Source organism: Nannobrachium achirus, assembly GCF_963921795.1.
Source record: "Nannobrachium achirus genome assembly, chromosome: 11".
Taxonomy (NCBI): domain Eukaryota; kingdom Metazoa; phylum Chordata; class Actinopteri; order Myctophiformes; family Myctophidae; genus Nannobrachium; species Nannobrachium achirus.
Window position 1 is genome coordinate 29,763,538 of NC_137820.1, and position 19,744 is coordinate 29,783,281.

General features: G+C 41.0%; 1 protein-coding gene across 1 annotated transcript in view; it reads left to right on the plus strand.

Annotated features, from left to right (window-relative positions):
* Nucleotides 1-3,002: 3,002 nt before the first annotated feature.
* The window catches only part of LOC308294269 (mucin-2-like), a gene marked incomplete at both ends in the record, with an annotated part of 70,627 nt that continues 53,885 nt past the window's right edge, over nt 3,003-19,744 (plus strand). Inside the window, 13 exons of the mRNA XM_080736995.1 lie at nt 3,003-3,090; nt 5,350-5,498; nt 8,191-8,300; nt 9,062-9,161; nt 11,976-12,066; nt 13,565-13,671; nt 14,617-14,830; nt 15,844-15,969; nt 16,188-16,305; nt 17,089-17,227; nt 17,594-17,710; nt 18,232-18,301; nt 19,149-19,286. Coding sequence (XP_080593121.1) covers nt 3,003-3,090; nt 5,350-5,498; nt 8,191-8,300; nt 9,062-9,161; nt 11,976-12,066; nt 13,565-13,671; nt 14,617-14,830; nt 15,844-15,969; nt 16,188-16,305; nt 17,089-17,227; nt 17,594-17,710; nt 18,232-18,301; nt 19,149-19,286 — 1,567 coding nt within the window. The remainder of the gene's footprint in view (nt 3,091-5,349; nt 5,499-8,190; nt 8,301-9,061; nt 9,162-11,975; nt 12,067-13,564; nt 13,672-14,616; nt 14,831-15,843; nt 15,970-16,187; nt 16,306-17,088; nt 17,228-17,593; nt 17,711-18,231; nt 18,302-19,148; nt 19,287-19,744) is intronic.

The window sequence follows — 19,744 nt, forward strand, 5'->3', positions numbered from 1 at the left end:
AGGGGTCCTCGGCCTGAAAACGTTGAAGACCCCTGCAGTAGTGGATAGTGATGGGGAGGCACTTTCAGGCTGGGCATCTAGAAATCGACCTTGTTCTGATACATGACCCCAAACAAAGAGGAACCTTCCACTCTGTCAGGTGGAAGAAGGACTACTCTCCTGACCTATGCTGGGTCAGCTCTTTGAATGGAATGCCCTATCCTGCACAGATCCTCATCCTTGACGATTTCCCACACAGTCAACACTTCATTCATTCATTCATTCAACCTTTATTTATTTTCTCGAAAAGATCAATTGAGGGAGATCCTCATTTACAATGATGCCGAGATTACAGACAGAATTAATACAGATAGAAAAACAGTGTTGACAACTATTAGTTAAAACAGTTATAGAATTAATACGAAAAGAAAAAAAAACAGTGTTGATAACAATCAGTTAAAACAGTTACATACTTGTAAAGCACGGTTATTAAGTAAACTCTTGAAATGACCTACAGATGTTAGGGTACTCATCTTAAAATCTTGTTGCAAGAGATTCCAGGAATCAGGTGCACTAACGCTAAAGGCAGTTTTTCCCAGTTCCGAATTAACAAAGGAGACCTTAAGGACCAGCCAATCGCTGGAGCGAGTTTGAATATAACTAGGTTTCTCACATAACACTTACTCGTACGCATTGGCCTACACCTCCCAGTCATAAACATTCACTAAATAAAATGGAGAATGTCCCATTTCATAAGTTTTCAAATGTATTAAATCCTTTAAAAATAGCAATTCTATACAAGTAGTGTTTGCTTTGTAATAATTATCTAAATCTACAAAGCAGCTAGTAACTAACAATTTCAAATCATTGTAGTGGAGTAAAAAGTACAATATTTACCTCTGAGATGTAATGGAGTAGAATTGAAGTATCCAGTGAAGTAAAAAATATATACTTATATATTATATTATTATATTATATGTACTTAAGTACAGTACTTGAGTAGTTGTACTTAGTTACGTTCCACCACTATAACCCCCAAGAAAAAAAAATGGGAGAAGCAGAACACATCAAAAGGGACAGATGACACATACTGTAGTAGCTACAGTATGTGTCATCTGTCCCTTTTGATGTTGTATGACATAGGATTAACAAGAGACGTCATCTTGTGTGTCTCTATCTCGCTCACTCGCACGCACACACACACGCACGCACGCACGCACGCACGCACGCACGCACGCACGCACGCACGCACGCACTCACGCACGCACGCTCGCACACAAGCACGCGCACGCGCGCACACACACACACACACACACACACACACACACACACACACACACACACACACACACACACACACACACACACACACACACACACACACAAATCCGAATGCACACACGTAAAAATGTGTTCTCACATGCAAATGTGCAAACAAGTCATTAGCAGGCATGTGTATATTCAATTGACAAGTGGTATTAGCTCGTCAGGTAGAATTAAATATCAGTTGTATAGGTATACCTCGTTATAGTTATTGATAGTTTATCTACAATTGAAAGGTACGAATTGTATTAAGGACATGTATTAAAGGTGCTGATATGTATTTGGTTAAACCAGACGAGTTTTTGTTAAAAGTTCTATTTGAGAGTAATCAGAGTGTCTGTTCAGTAACAGGGTCTGTCCAGTACTTAAACAATAATTTTACTGTGGGTTTCCGATTCCATCCAATCAGCTGAGAGAAACCAATTTTCAGCTTCAACTTGATAGCGTTCAAGTTCAAATTTCCTCTTTCATCACTTCCAATTTCAGTGTCTTCAAGTTCAGACAACTTATTCGATGCCAGTTGGATATGCATGGCCAACCGGATTATACAGTAACCGTTGTACCCGTCTGTCTGTGCCTTTTTATGCCCATATATGGAGATGTATTTGTCTGTCTGTGTCAAATTTATGCAGAAACAAAGAGTTCTGTGTCAGGCATGTCCAAATGGAGTCTAGGCCAGTCTATGATGTAATCCACACGGGGTTGAAGTGGGGTTCGCTGATCTACAAGCACACAACGCGGTGCGAGGCGTTGTTTGCTTGTAGCCCGCGAGGCGTTGTGTGCTTGTAGATCTGCTGTTTTCACTACTGTTGTGTGACAGCCTTGTATGATGAAGCAGGGTGTTACTTAGCGAAGAAACATACACATTTGACACTTGGAGATACAAGGTTTCTTCCCGACAGTGACGATATTTACACCCCCGTATTATGTTGGTGGGCCCATGGATTCTTGGGACATGAAAAGTGTGCCCATGCAGAAAAAAGAGAGAAACACTGCTATAGTGTGCCTGCTCAGTGCCTCGCAGTGCTCAACACGGCCGCAAAATTGTCCACCTTTTCGTTGCCAATTAGCCAGTAGCTATGCCCCTCCGAAAAAGCTTTTGTCCAATGCTAGCTTAGTTCCTGCTTGCCAAGGTTTGCCTTGGCAACAGCCTTGGCAAGCTGCCGGTTGCTAAGCTAGCATGAACTAAACTAAGCTATGATGAGTAAAACTATAACTAAACATACTTTCGTCAACAAATGAAAACTAGACAACAATGTTAGGGAGGAACTAGTGGAGAAGAGATCCAAAAGAACCAAGACAATTCATGATGACCGACAGATCTACAAGCTCACAACTGTAGCCGATTGTAGATCGGTTATTTTGAGAATCAACAAAGTCGTGTGAATATGAATAATCACAATCATGATATGATTCTTATCCTGAATCTTAATCTGAATCGGAAAATCCTAAAATAGGCTGAAATAGGGCCGGCAAGTAGAAATTGGTTTTAACATTTTCAAAAGTGTCCCGTCAATCAAATCCACTCGCGCACACTCACATGCACACACCCATACACATCCATTGAGTGTAGCTCCTTGAAGGGGCACTTCAAAAGACTCCACCTTGACTGACAGCCAACTTATAAAGGCAGCGGTGGCCCAGGTGTGTCCTCTCAGAGTAGATCAGTCCTCAGGAGCAGGACACACAGACACACAGGCATGGGGACAGCAGGACACCCATCAGCATCCATGCAGGGACTGGTCTACTTGCTGCTGCTAACGGCACCAGCACTCACACAGAGTAACGGTCAGTCCATGCCTTATCCATGATCCATTACAAGTATTATAAACTAGCTGCAATTTCTTCTTGTTAATTAAGTTTACTTTTTTAAACATCTATTTTTTTACATAAGTCATTGTCTTGTAGAGCCTGTTTTTTAACTGTAAATGTTATTCAGTTATATCAGTTTTGAAAATAAACACAGTGCTAAATAGCACTATAGCCGGGGACCCAGTCACCAAAATGGGAGGGGACCTGTGATTTTCTGCCGTACTTTTTATTTCTGTTTTATCTATTCATGGGTTGCATTTGTAGTCCTACACCAGCCATTTTGAGGACCAACACAGGTGTTTTGATTAATGTAGAACATTGGTTCTATGCCAATCAGACAAATTGAACACCTGTGTTGGTCCTCAATATGGCCCGTTTAGGACTACAAATGCAACCCATGAATTAGTTTGGTCATTACGGTCCACAGAATGAGAGGCCTGCTCTGCTGGAAACATTGTGAAAAAAAGTTATGGCCATTTGTATATTCACTGTCCCATTGACTCCACTAGAAATATAAAAAAGAAAGAAAGAAAAAAAGGCTGCTTTAATTAGCATGTGAGGGGTCAAACCAGGGGTTCTTCATGATTCTGAATCCATTGCAAGCATTTGTTTTGCATGAAAAACATTCCTTGGGCTAGATTTCGGCCCCCCAAAACTGTGAAAAGTGATGAGTCATCACTTTTTCCCCCACTTTTCACAGTTTTGGGCTGCCGAAAGTTAACCCAAGAAATGTTTTTCATACAAAACAAATGCTTGCAATGGATTCAGAATCATGAAGAACCCCTATAGTTTGACCCCTCACATGCTACTTAAAGCGGATTCTTTTTATTTTTAAAATATTTCTAGTGGAGTCAATCGGACAGTGAATATACAAATGGCCATAACTTTTTTTCGCGATGTTTCCGGCAGAGCAGGCCTCTCATTCTGTGGACCTTAACGACCAAACTAATAGATAAAACAGGAATAAAAAGTTCGGCAGAAAATCACAGGTCCTACCCTATTCATTGAGCTTTTTGGCTGGTGGGTCCCCGGCTACTAGTATGAAAGCACTTTGAGGACAGTAGCTCTGTCCTCAAATTAGGTAGGTACATTTATTATTTTGATAGAGACCTCCAGTGACCAGTATAGAATCTCAGTTATGAACACAAATCATATATTTGTCATAAAGTCTAAACTTAGATTCAACAAATAGTAAGGATGGAGACAATAGTGTGCCTTGCATTGATAGATTGAATCATTGTTTGCATGTCAAGATTTGGAGCCTGTAACGTTATCTCACACACCCTCTGTACACATTTTGTAATTTAATTCACATTATCTCAACCCACATTGAATACATTTTTTTAGTCGGGACAAAATATAATCATACTTTATTTTGGTATTATAGATATGTAATTAATGAGCAGTACAAGATGATAAAACTTGCCATGCCACTTACACATTTAATAATAGGTATAAGGTCAGCAAAGGTATGCATAGGTTTTCATAAGGTGTAAGTGATATTGTTTTTGTTAAAATAGCACTATATTATGATGGTTAATCTTTGCTTGTGTTCAGTAGCAGGGGAGTCCTCGTCTTTCTTTAGAAAACAAACCAAAGTCTGGATAACAATTTCATCCAATCAGGAGATATATATAATGTTTTAATTGAAAATAGCACCTTTAATTCAGTACCTGAGACGAATAACGACTAAAGTCCATATTTTACTTTTTTTTTATATAGATATGTTTTAATTTACCAGACTGTAAACCACAAACTAGTCATTTTTAATCTGTTAAATTGTTAAAGCACTCCCCCCTCATTTTGCTCAATTGTCTGTTTTAATGTTATCTGCTCCCTTTGTCTGCTGAATATTGCTTGTACGGACTTATACTGTTGTTCCACAAACTGTTGGAGATAAACTGTTTTTCCACTCTCCACAAGTATTATGTCTTATAATTCCTACTATATGAGTTAAGTGAAAAAATCTAATTCAACAAAATGAGGGGGGAGTGCATACATAATTTTACAATTAAAATCTTCTAGTTTGTGGTTTACAGTCTGATAAATCAAAAAAATATCTTTATTCAAAATGTAAAAATATGGACTCAGGTGCTCAATTCTAGTTGCTCTGCAGTTTTGCATGTGAAAATAGCCGAGCTTGTAGATGGGCTATTTTCACACAATGAACAGAACGAAAACACTGTTAGAAATAAGAAAAGGAATAAAAAAAAATGTGTCTCCCCATCTCAGCAGGCAACGGGAGCCACATAGAGCGAGTGTGCACCACTTGGGGGAACTACCACTACAAGACGTTCGATGGAGACTTCTTCCAGCTTCCATCCACGTGCAACCACGTGGTCACGTCCCACTGCAAGAGCTCCTACGAGACCTTCAACATCCAGGTGTGTAGGGACGGGACCATATGAAAATGTCATGTCACGATTATTGTGGCCAAAGAAAATTCGATTTACAATATTGTCACGATAATCAACATATCCCCTACACATGCTATCCTGGGGTGGAACATTTGAGTTTTTGTAGAGAGTGAAAAAAAGACGGTATCAAGTACCTTATTTCCAGGTCTGTTACTTTGACCAATTATAGAGGGTTTAAGTGGTCCCGGATATGCAGCTCGGCAAATAAAAAGGTGAATTGATCACAGTGCATGACGGAGGATCATTTCATGATTTTAAATCTCCACGATGCGATTATCGTAAGTGTTCTTTTATCACGATAAACGATACCGATTATCGTCCCATCCCTATAGGTGTGTAAGAGTGAGGAAAGCTGGACGCTGTGGGGAAGGTTTTAGCATGGTAGGGGGACACAAAAAATCCAAATTTATATAAATATACACGCCATGAAGCCTTGAATTCACTGTTTTTGTCACATTTCTGAGCCAATAATTTGATGGATTTTGATCTCCTACAGACCAGTCACCCAGTCATCGAATTATTTTCTCAGGAATGCAACAAAAATGTAAAAATCTCCATGAATTCAAGGTTTCATGGGGTGTGACTGTGTAGTTGATTGAAAATATTAAGTTTTTTTTTTTTTTTTAAAGATTTGTTTTTGGGCTTTTTGCCTTTATTGGATAGGACAGTAGACTGACAGGAAATGGGGGAGAGACAGGGAGTGACACGCGGCAAAGGTCGCACGGATCGGGAATCGAACCGGCGACGCCGACAGGCATTGATGCCGAAATGGCAATGCCTATATGGTATGCGCCTGGTCCACTAGGCCACCAGGCGCCCCGAAAATATTAAGTTTTTGACGGAACTACTACTTTTACTCATTGACCGATCTAAAAAATCCTATAGGATATTATGCGTTCCTTTGATCCACCCATGGTTGGTCTCAAAAGACGTGCGTGGCTCCCATGAAGTCTGGAAAAAACCCTGTATTAGACCACGGACCACCATAACTCTGAGAGTGTAAAAAATGTAAAACAAAAACCTTACGGGTCCATTTGGTTCCATTTGTACACTTTCAGAGTTACAACATAAGGGTCCATTTGGTTCCTAACTATCCATCATTTATCTGGGGACCCCCTGGAACCCCCTCAAGGACCCTTGGTTCTCTCATTAGATTATTTTAAACATGCACCACACTTTTAAAACAATGGGGCGTCACACACTACAGGATTCTATTCGGGGAGTGAAGATGGTCGCCATGGTCCACCTTAACCAAGATGCTTTTTTGATACACTCGGACTGAAAGACCTGCAAAAAAGGGACTCCCGCTGATGAACAGTTGTAATATGGTCCGAGAAGACACCGTATAGACAGTGCTCTTCCAACATATCTTCCAGCCTCAGCTGTCCAACTAACCACAGGTTGTTTTGATCCTGTCTCCGTGCCATAAGTGCTGATTCACTTCACATCTGAAGTTCGGGAGGGTTGTTTCCAACCCAATCTTAATCTTAATCTTAGTTCAATATTAGACTAATGACTCTGAAGTAACAGTAATTGGTTTATTAAAGTAAGGACACTGTCAGACATGCTTACTGTGCGTACTCTCGTTTATTTTGTCTTGCACCTATGCAAGCACTGCTGAGAGTGTTGTATGTTGTATATTTTTGCCATTTACTGAGGGTGCTGCGTATGAATATCTTATCCAGGGGCGGCCTTAAGGAACTGGGTGACTGATAATTATCACGACTTCCCCTTGTCTATGATTGCTAATACAGGCTTTCTGAGGGCAGTTAGGCTATGTGCATAATGTTTACATGATTTTAAATAAGACGATGTTTCACTAACGGTTATGCACATATCTCCGCGCAAAATAATGCACATGTGCGGACGGACACGCACCTTCGGCTTCCGTTACGTCATGAGACTGACGGGTTGGGGTGGGGCCTGTTTCAATGTAAATGGGTGAAACATACTAGCTAATCTTGTTTTATTCTCTTTTTTATGTTTTATGTTTTAAGTTAATGCTTTACTTGATCATACTACAATGTCACCACAAATAGCAGATCTTACATTCAAATTGTCTGAAGTGGTTCTGTAATACTCAAAATCTACGAAGTAACTTGTAACTAAAGCTTTTCAAGTAAATAATAGTGGAGTAAAACGTAAAATGTTTGCCTTTGACATGTAGTGGACTAGACCCAGAAGTAGGGATGGGACGATATGAAAACTTCATAACACGATTATTGTGACCAAAGAAATCACGATTTACGATATTATTGCGATAATCAAAATATCCCCAACTTCCATTATCCTGGGGCGGAACATTTAGATCTACAAGTTTTGTGAGCTTGTAGATTGGCATTTTCTTGGCAAAGAAAAAAAGTACCGTATCAAGGACGTTATTTCCAAGTCCGTTTTACCAATTATAGAGGGTTTAAGTGGTACCGGGGATATGCAGCTCGGCAAATAAAAGGTCAAATAGCAGGTGCATGACTTGCATGATTTCACGATGAATTAAGTCTTCACGATACGATTATTGTGAGTGTTTTCATCACGATAAACGCTAATAACCATTATAGTCCCATCCCTACCTAGAAGTAAAACTATTGGGGGAAAAAAGAGTAAATGTACTTAGTTACTTTCCACCACTGATCTCTCCTATCTCGTCTCCTGTGATCAGCTGAGACGCTCGCTGCTGCAGGGCTTCCCCACCATCAGCAACATCGTCATGAAGCTGGATGGAACCGTGGTGGAGATCAACAACAGCTCTGTGGCTATCAACGGAAAGACGTCAGTTCACTGTTTGTTTGTTAGTTAGTTAGTTAGTTAGTTAGTTAGTCAGTCAGTCAGTCAGTCAGTCAGTCAGTCAGTCAGTCAGTCAGTCAGTCAGTCAGTTAGTTAGTTTGTTTTGCTTGATTTTATTTGACATTTATCAATAATAGTGCACTTTCGCAAGTGGTACAGGTTTAAAACAAATGGCAACAAAATCACAAAGGCAAGACAGAAAACAACAACAAACAATTGCATTCAGCAAAAGGAATGGAAAAAGAATGTTGATAAAAAATGTAAAGAAAAAAAAGAAAAAGGCTAAGCAAAAACATTGTTAAAAAGGCGTGTTTCACTGTTTTTTTTTCCTTCTCCCAATTTAGTTACAATGGCACTAAATGTCCTGTGTGTGCATGCCTGCTTGCGTGTCAGTGTTAATTTTGACAGCAAATATGTATTTAGTTAGTCATAGTCTTTTGAATAAAATTCATTTAGTCAAAATGTATTTCGGCGAGCTGATGGTGTGAATGGCTGATTAATACTTAGCTGCATGCCGAAAATAGCCCAAAAAAAGGTAGTCGATGAACATTTTCACAATTAACACTGGTGTGTGTGTGTGTGTGTGTGTGTGTGTGTGTGTGTGTGTGTGTGTGTGTGTGTGTGTGTGTGTGTCTGAGTGTGTGTGTGTGTGTGTGTGTGTGTGTGTGTGTGTGTGTGTGTGTGTGTGTGTGCGCGCACATGCTTGCGTGTGTGCGTGTGTGTGTGCGCAGTGTGTCTCTTCCCAGCTTCACATCAGGAGTGAGCATCATAGGAAGTGGCTCCACCATCACTGTGGAAACCAAGCTGGGACTGAGGATGATCTGGAACAGGGACGACTCCTTCGATGTGTGTATACACTAACACCCACACGCACGCACGCACGCACGCACGTACGCTCGCATGTATGACTCACAGTTCTGAGTTATTACAGTTAATCTAACTCCGAGAGTGTTACTCATTAAGACCTGAGGCCGATTAACAATCAAGGATCCCCAAAATGACATGTATTACCTCCAGAAGCATACAAGCTCAAACACACGACGATATATATATATATATATATATATATATATATCGTTGTGTGTTTGAGCTTGTAGATCTGCTTTTTTCAGAGCACCCGAACACCCGAACACAATAGAATGACTTTTCTTAGTTCTGCTGGTATCTCTTCTCCACTAGTCCCTTCTTAACATTTTAGTTTAGTTTTAATTTTAAATTGTCAATATTTATTCATGAATAGTTTTTGTGATCATATAGTAGGCCTATTTAGTTTTTATATTTTCGTCAGTTTTTCAGCGTATAGTTTTAGTCGATGAAATTAACACTGGTCACAGCACAACTTAAAGGCGTTTTTTTAGGAGACGTTTTCTAAACACCGCCCAGGCCTATAACAAGTTATTTCCAAATGTCATTTCTGAAGTAATCTGCAAACTGTGCCGTTTGAACTGGACCCGAAAAAAAGAAATGCATTCACATTTAATAGTGTGCGTTCATAGATATGGACATGTAATGAAGCCATTAGCGGATTATGATGTGTGAATGTTGATATGGTCACTAGGATCTAATCGAACAAAAACAACAAGAGGGTGCGACTAAACAGGATCTGTACTGTGTAACCAGGCGCTCCTGTGTGTGTAGAGATTAAAAACATTAATATAGGCTAAATTATTTTAAGCCTGGAATCATGACCATATAACATATTGTGTAAAAAAAGAAGAGTATCTGTGCCAAATAATATTACAATATTTACATTATAGGCTATAAATATTTTAGGAAATGTCTATGGGGACAAAATATGGGTTTTCTATCTGTGTCTGCCATTGTGGTAGTATAGTAGAATTTTGTCGCTGTCGGGTGGAAACCTTGTATGTCCAAAACCTTTCCTTTTGTATTTATCATTTTAAAATGATTTAAACTAGTAAAAATAGCAGATCTACAAAAATAGCAGATCTACAAGTGCTTGTGAATCTGTTATTTTCACTACTTTTGTGCGACAGTCACATGATGAATTAGGTCAGTAGGACTTTGATTTCGAAAAGAACACACCCATTTGAAACTTGGAGATATGAGGTTTCTTTCTGCCTGACAGTGACAATTTGAGAAATAGACATTCTGAGGACCATGAGAAATGGTTGTTCTCTGGTTCAAACTGATTTTGGTTAACAAATAGGAACAATATTCAGGTTAGGATTAGGAATAGGATTTAGACATTTAGCGGATAAATGTACTGTCATGCCTGATTGTTATTCTTTTTAGCTGCACACTTGATGTTCTGCACTGAAAATAGCCGATCTACAAGTTCACGACGAGTTGCGGTGTTACAACTTTAAGGGTTAGAATTGGCAACATCAATAACAAATGTGTGCGTGCACTTACGCGTGTGTGTGTGTGTGTGTGTGTGTGTGTGTGTGTGTGTGTGTGTGTGTGTGTGTGTGTGTGTGTGTGTGTGTATGTGTGTGTGTCTGTGCAAATGTGCAATGATGCGTACAGCAGAGTATTTGAGAATATTAAATAGTTGCACAGTGAGATGCTGTATACAAATACAGAGTATAGACAGAGCAGTTGAGTCACCTGGGCCCATGGGAACCTTGAGCAAACAGGGAGCATAAAGCCTTCAGCCTGTTAAACCTAACAGACGGCTAACTGGACACACACAGCCTTGATGGAGATTGATGTGACATGTTGGACTAGCTGAAAGGAGATTGATACGATTTGAAATCAGCCTTAAAGTAAACCTCATAATGAACACTGTATCACCACTGTACTTGAATTGCTTAATGGGTTAAAGGACAACTCAGCCCTAAATACCATCTAGGCTCATTTTCCTACTTATATTGATCCAAAATTACTGTCCATTGGGGTCTATTAGGCAGAAATGCCCCTGTTGTCCAGTTTCCCCAGCAGAACCCAGCAGCCCTCATAGCATAGAGTGGAGCCTATCGCTTTTACACTATCTGTTGCGGTCAAAAGTGATTTTCTTTTCCATGAATGTGTTACTAGTTGTCATTACAAACACATCCATGTCTTTGAGCATTCAGCACAACTGCCAATCAAAATGACTGTACTGGCCAATCACAGTGTGTCTTTCCCGGGACTTGGCAAAACACATAACAGCATAACATCTGTTTAGCAGAGTGTGGTGGCTTGTGTGGCACAACCAAGGCATGGATGTGTTTGTAATGACAACTAGTAACACATTCATGAAAGAAGAAGAAAAAGAAAAAACACAACAAATAGTGTAAAAGCGATAGGCTTATTGGCTCCACACTCTTAACTTCTGTCAAACTGGTGTCCCTATTTTACGCATTTAGGGAAAACAATTGAATAAATGTTTAATATTTTCCACTTGAAAATAATTCAATAATAGTGATCAATAAGGTCTGTTTTGGCCATACGTTCTTTTTCATATTATTATTTTCCTATATATATTGTCCAATATCAAAAGCCCTTCTCAATTATAGCATTCATCACAACTATTTGTATGACAATTAAATTGAACTAAAAAGTTCATGAGGGTGACAACCACACAACTCTGATGTTTCCATGTTGGCTTGTTGGTGTTATTATTGACAGATGATCACAGAATTATGATATTTACTGACCAACTTGTTGAGAGATTGATCACTGAATTATAACATTCTATGACCAACTTGTTGACAGATTGAGATGGATGAGAAGTACAGGAACGAGACATGCGGACTGTGTGGAGACTTCAGCGAAGTTCCTCTGTACGACGAGTTTATCAACAACGGTAAGTGGAGCTCACATGTTTTACTTTAGTAAGAGTATCAGATTCTGCAATGTAGATTGACTCTGTTACAAGTGAAAAGGCCCATTCCCACCGGGCCAGATAACAGATAAAAAAAATCTCTTTCTCCAGATATTTTTCCATTCAAGTGGATGATAGATACAGATAAAAATATCTATCTATCACAGATATTCTTTTTATATGTGATAGATGTCTTTTTATCTGTAGCTACCATCCACTTGAACGGAAAAATATCTGGAGAAAGATTTTTTTTTATCTATATCTGGCTCAGTGGGAATGGACCTAAATTCCTGATAATGGCACCATTTCTGTCTGCTCACTCTGTGTGTCAGAGAAGGGCTTAGGACAGTCAGAAACCTGCCTGCTGGTGACATCTTCAGTAGGCAGGTTTGGTTTTCAAACAAGATTTCAAGTACATTTTGGTATTGATATACTGTAGAGCAGGGGTTTTCAAAGTGGGTGACGGGGCACCCTGGGGTGCCGCGACGGCAGTCCAGGGGTGCCGCGAGATAATTTGATAATATTTGGAATTTATTTGGACTCACAAAATATTTAGTATCATTTTAAACTTGAAGTACAAAGTTATTTTCAGTCAGTTCTAACCAAAATGGCTATTATCTCAATGTTTTCCTCTCAACACAAAACTAGTGAAAACAGCCGATCTACAAGCACACAACGCCTCGCATCTGCTGTTTTCACTAGTTTCGTACATTTTATAGATGATAAATACAAAACGGTTTTGGACATAACAACGATATGCTATAAATATAAGGTGCTGGGAGTGTAAATTATAATGTAGGGGTGCCTCGGATGAAAAACATATTTATGGTGTGCCCTGAGACAAAAAAGTTTGGGAACCCCTGCTGTAGAGCACCGAAGGTGTACCTGCCAAAGTGTGTGTGGGAACCACTGTTGTAGATGGTCTATCATGAATATGTATTTGATGTACCCCCCGTATATCAAACACATATTTATGATAGACCATCTACAACAGTGGTTCACAAACGTTTTAGCTCAAGACCCAATAGACTCTATTGAATAGAGAAATTAGACATTTGCTGGGACCCAAACTAGTGAAGATTACAGATCTACACGCTCACAACACGTTTCTTGCCTTCACGCCGCATTGCAGATTTATGGATCTGCTATTGTGTGTGTTGTGCCATTTCAAAAATTCACACGTCAAGACGGTAGATTTTCAGGGGATTTGCAGAACACTGAGCTTGTAGATCAGCTATTTTTGCTATTTGTATGACCTTATCCGACTTTGAAGTTTAAATCTATCTATGAAAGATGGATTCTACTTTTCAGTGGGAATGGAGTGCTTGCCATTTGCGAGTTTCTGCAAAATACGCCTCATTCTCCATAAGAATCTGAAAGGAAAAACGGGGAAAGAAACCTGTGGACCACTGTTTGGTGATCTACAATATCGATCCAAACGTGTACAAAAATGTTTGTGTCCTGCATGTGGTTCCTGTAGGTCAGGTGCTGTCGGTGGAGAGCTATGCCTCACTGTGGAAGGTGGACGGACCCACAGAGGACTGTGTTGAGCCAGAACTCACTGCCGCTGAGAGCTGTGGAGACAAGGTACAAACAGGGACTTGCAGAGAATGTTAGAGAGGCAGGGGCTGACATTTCTATCAAAAATAGCGTGCATCTGTGTGGAAATTTCATCTAAAACATTTCTACACAGAGAGGGCAATTCTTTCAACATAAGATGCTGCATTCAAGTTCAGGAGGGTTTGGACAAGGCAATTCTCTTGAATGCTGCCTTGGTATGGCATGGAAAAGGGGGCATTTGCATTTCTTTCAACATTGTAAAAACTGCATTTGTGTTCTGGAGAGGGCACTTTTTTAAAGACGGATAAAAGGGCAGGGGCTCAAGCGCCCCCTTTGATGTCTATGTGTGCATATGCCTGAGGTACAAGCTTCACTTCACATGTTGAAGGAGTAGTACACCCAGAAATGTGCTTATTTTTAACCAGTTAGACACGCCAAGAAGCCTTCAATTCAGGGAGATTTGTTTAGTTTTTGTCACAATCCTATGTCAATAATTGGATGACCGGGCGGCTGCTCAGGAGGAGACTCAGAGACTCCTACCGGAGACTCCAGCGGTCATCAAATGATTGGCTCAGAAATGCGACACAACACGTCACATGTTGTGACATGTTGCAAGCTTTTAAACGTGTAGTTCTTGAACACTTTTTTTATTTATTTTTTTAATACACGGGATCCAGTACTTATACTCTTGTCCAAATTCGACAGATTAACTTTCACTTGAGTTTGAGTAATATTAATGGTCAAGCGTATCTATATTAAAATGAGGTGACTTTGCCGTAGCAACTGAAGGACATTGATCTGCAATTCCGTCAAAAACATCATCATGTCTTGGTAGAATGCTTTGAGATTGATTGATTGATTGATTGATTGATTGATTGATTGATTGACTGATTGATTGATTGATTGATTGATTGATTGATTGATTGATTGATTGATTGATTGGTTGATTGGCTCATTTGGGGTACTTTGCAGGACTTCTGCGACGGCATCTTCTCCAGTGCTCCGTTCCGTGACTGTGCGGGCCGCCTGGACGCCGAGGCATTCAGCAAGGCCTGCATGGCCGACCTGTGCCACTGTGACAAGACCTCTCACTCCTTCTGCCTCTGCAAGACCGTCTCCGAGTTCTCCAGACAGTGTGTCCACGCAGGGGGCCGGCCCCAGCAGTGGAGGACCCCAGAGTTCTGTCGTAAGTATGGATGGGACGATATGAAAATTTCATGTCACGATTATTGGGACAAAAAATACAAAATAAAAAAAATGCGTTTTACGATATCGCAATGATCAAAATATCCCTAACATCCATTATTCTGGGGCGGAACATTTGCCAAAAAATAGCAAATCGTCTATTTTTGGGCAAAGAGATTTGCTAGAGAATAAAAAAAAAAGACTGCATCAAGTACGTTATTTACGTTTAAGTGGTACCGGATATGCAGCTCGGCAATAAAAGGTGAATTGATTCCAGTGCATGACGGAGGACGATTTCACGATAAAACACGTTTTTTTATTTTTTTTATCACGATAAAGGATAATAGCGATTATCGTCCCATCCCTAGTCGTAAGTATAGGGTTGGGATCCTTTAGGATTTTAACGAGTCTGGCTCCTTAACGATTCCCTCTTAAAAGGCCCCACCTATTAGTACCTCATTGGTTCTCAAAGTGAGGTTCAGGGGCAGGGGGGTCTGGCTGTACTGTACGATCCAGCTAACTTAAACACAAATACAGGTTGCTGTCAGGAGGAAACTGTCCAAATCTGTCCAAAATCATATTTTTTTTGTCATAATTATTTTATATAATAATTAACATAATAAGATTTGAAATTAGTGAAAATAGCAGTTCTGTAAGGTTGTGAACTTGTAGATCTGCAACTTTCACTGCTTTTGACACTCCTGTGTGATAGTTTGGGCTTTCATAAACGATAAAACATTAAAAAAAAGGGAAATGTGGAGACACGAAACCCAAGATACAATTTGCTCCATACAGTGTAGCACAGTGTTTCTCAAAGTGGATTCCAGGGACTTTGTGGGTTCTTTTGTGGGGGTCTAAATTGACCCATATAAAGGACCCTAAAGGGTCCATTTGGTTCCATTTGTACACTGTCAGAGCTTGAAATGTAAAAGTTAGAGAAACACCAGCATAGCATGTCCCTGGCCGTCACATTGATGAGTGTGAGTGTGTGTGTCTGTCGTGTTGTTGGAACAGAGAGGGAGTGTCCGCACAACATGGAGTTCCAGGAGTGTGGGAGTCCCTGTCCGGACACCTGCTCCAACCCCCAGGCCAGCCACACCTGTGACAACCACTGCCTGGATGGCTGCTACTGTCCTGCTGGTACGGTCACAAACACTAATCCCACGTAGCCTACAAATTATGTACAAAAAAAACCCTACATCATCATATACCTAATATTTATTTATTTATTTATTTATTTATTTATTTATTTATTTATTTATTTATTTATTTTAGTTTTTTATTTATTTTTGGAACTTTTTGGAATAATCTTCTTGGTTTCTATCCCAACTCTAATGGGTCATTCCGTCGTCCTTCAGGAACTGTGTTCGATGACATTAAGCAGAGCGGTTGCGTTCCCGAGGCTCAGTGCTCCTGTCGGCACGACGGCAAAGTTTACGGCCCTGGGAAATCCTACACCGACCACTGCAGGACATGGTGAGAAGAGTTTCTTTTTTTCAAATGCAGATTGCCTCTTTAGCAGCTTGCTTTAGCTGCTGCTCTACTGAATCAAAACACCATCCCAGTTCCAACAATGGACCAAGGGCGGAGCGTTTGTTTTCGGTGGAGATGACAGAGGCGCGCCGTCTCAGGTGACCATGAGCCACGTGAGACACCGCCGAGCGAGCGGTAGCGAGCGAGTTGCCGTGTCGAGCGTTGCGACGGTCGCATGTGCCGACTCAGCGCCGTTACCGACTTATGTGCCGTTATGGACAGAATAGTAAATCTTCAGCCCCCCGAATTTCAGCACCTCCGTGCGGTCCAGGCGAACACAACGGAGCGCTCCCTACCTCCGGTTCAGCCAATCACAAGCTTCCACTGCTGGAAGTGGGATGGTGTTTTGATAACGCCTACAGACCATATTCACACTGCGGCCATCTTGGATTGCATCACCACATGGGGTGGCAACAGGTGGGACAGTGTTTTTTGCAGGTCTTTCAGTCCGAGTGTATAAAAAAAAGCACCACGGTTAAGGTGGAGACGACCTCCCGTTGGTCCGACCAGGTTAACATTCACCAGGTTAGCATTCACCAGTGTCGGCAGGTTAGCATTTCACCAGGTTAGCATTCACCAGCGTTAGTTTTACTTTAGGTTAGGGTTAGGGTTAAGGTTAGGTTTAGGTATATCTCCATGGAATCATCTGTGGAACTGCAGTTCAACCATGATTATTTGAACCACTGTCCTGATAGGGTGTGTGACACTATAAGTATGATCTTACAGCGTGTGTGATGGAGGCCAGTGGAGCTGTAAGGAGGAGAACTGTCCAGGAACCTGCTCTGTGGAGGGTGGAGCCCATATTAACACCTTTGATGGTAAAACCTACACCTTCCATGGAGACTGCTCCTACGTACTGGCCAAGGTGAGTCCACTCTCCACGCGTTACAAACCGTCTTTCTGAAAGAAAGGAAATAACACCATTAGTGCATCAAAAGTAATCAACTATTCTATTGTATCTAAGAAAGAGGCAAACATTGTGATCTACAAGCTCACAATGCCTCGCCACACTAGACAGACACAGGGCAAACAGATAAAGCCAGATGTAGAAGCAGTTTTCAATGCTCAAAGAAAGAAAAAAATAAAGAACTATACAGTCAATTGGGGTACCAGAGATAAAAAAAAGAAAAAGAAAATTGTAGCAAATGTGGGTCTGTGGCCTAATGCATATCAAACTGGGGGTCCTTAGTTGTGTTCAGACTAACATTGTGACCTATTGTGTGTGTTGCAGCAGTGTGAGCGAGGACAGTCCCAGTTCACCGTGTTGGGAGACCTGGTAAAGTGTGGGATAGGAGAGCATGAGACCTGCCTACGATCTGTCACCCTGGCCCTGTTCAACAAAACCACTGTAAGAGACAAACACATACACGCACGCACGCATGCACGCACGCACGCACGCACAACACTCTCACTCCCCAAAATTCATATTGTGACTTCTTGGGACAAATGTGAAACGTCAGATGTTTGGCTTCTTGGGATGTCCGTCGCAATAAGTTACCCGTTTTACGTCTTGGGAGTGAGAATGCGTTGCGCACACACTCTCACCAGTGGGTGTCAAAGTGTGGTCCAGGGACCCTCATGGTTCATTGAGGGGGTTCCAAATGGCCTCTTAAGGGTACGCAACTCTGAGAATGTCACATTTGTACACGCTCAGAGTTATGGGGGTCCTTAGAATTAAAATGTTTGAGAAGCACTGTGCTACACTAAACGGAACAGAGCCTTCATCAGACTTGGTAACACCTGCAAAGGATGTAAGGAAAGAGGCCTATTATGCTGCTGTATGGCAAATCTCTCCCAGTAGTCTACATGTACATGGATGGATGGTGCATGTACATGAACACAGACTGTGTTTCTGCCTTGTCCACACAGGTGATGAAGGTCCAGGCAGGGGGACAGGTCTATGTCAACCAGATTCTGTCACATCTCCCAATGTTCACATGTGAGTTACACCCACTACACCTGTCACACTACAGATGATTATACAACAGGTAGTTCCGATGAAGCAACCTGATTGGTTGAAATAGCTCTCTACCCGTGCAAATAATGAGCACTACTGCACGGTCTCCCCACACTATGCTAGGCGGCTAGGCTAGCAGTTTTCATGTGAAGTTCAGGGACATAGTAGCTAAATGTGGCATTAAAAAAATACACATTTCGAATATCTTAACTCACCCACCGCTATTTTTAAGACCCTTCTAATGGTCCACACCGCCAGGATTTTGCCTACCTTTAACGTGGGCGCGCGAATCCATTGCGCGATGGTTCACCGATTGCATTCACAATACGATCCAGGCACGGTAAGCAACAAAACACAACAGCCTGCCATTTCCCAAAGCGAAACCTATCGAGTCCAGCGTGGCCGTTGTATAACATTATACCGGATGGGATTTTGGCAGACAGGATACAGGCGTCGTTGTCCCGCCCCCCCATTTCCGTTTTGGAAGATCTGGATCCGGTTTTTGTGAATAGGGCCCTTCCATAGAGCGCTATGGACGGCGAATCGGCGATCATACTTTTTTGTTTTATAGTTATTAAAGCTAATTGATAACTCGTCATACTCGTCATAAGCAGAGTGGACCCATAAATATAACTCGTCCTATGCAGTGGGTGAGTTAATTACAATGCAATTAAGTTAACATGTTTTTTTATGATTTCAATTATACGGTTGTATAATCGCAATATTACACTCAAGGTTGTGCCTTATCGTCGAGCCGGAGGGTAGGATATCTAGCTCGAGCTAGGTTGTACTACGCTACCCCAATGACAATTTGCTTTCTACTTTCCAGCGGAGCTGAGCGTCTTCCAGCCGTCCTCCTTCTACATACTGATAAAGACCAGGGTGGGTCTGCAGGTTCTGGTGTTACTGACGCCCATCATGCAGGTCTTCATCACCGCCTCGGCCCGCCTCCGCGGAACCACCTGCGGTATGTCACAACTGTCCACATGTCTTCACTGTAGGGCTTCCTATTCATTCTGTTAAAATGTCTTCGCTGTAGGGCAACACATTCCCTCTGTTAAAATGTATTCACTGTGAGGGTTCCTATTCCTTATGTCCGTCCAGACTTATTCACTATAGGCTTTCCTATTCCTTATATCTGTTAAAATGACTTCCTTGTAGGGAAACCTATTCCAGTTTACAGTTTACAGTTTTAGGCATTTAGCAGACGCTTTTAATCCAAAGCGACTTACAATAAGCAGATAAAAACATCACAATAATAAACAAGATAATATGTCAGTACATCAACAGCAATATAACAAATGCAAATGGATATCTATCTAGAAAAAAAAACACAATATAATCAAAGTTCTAAAAACCTAAAAAACAAATGCTAACTAGCTTCATGTATGGTCATTGATTTTTCTGTAGTGCTAAGGGTTTAGG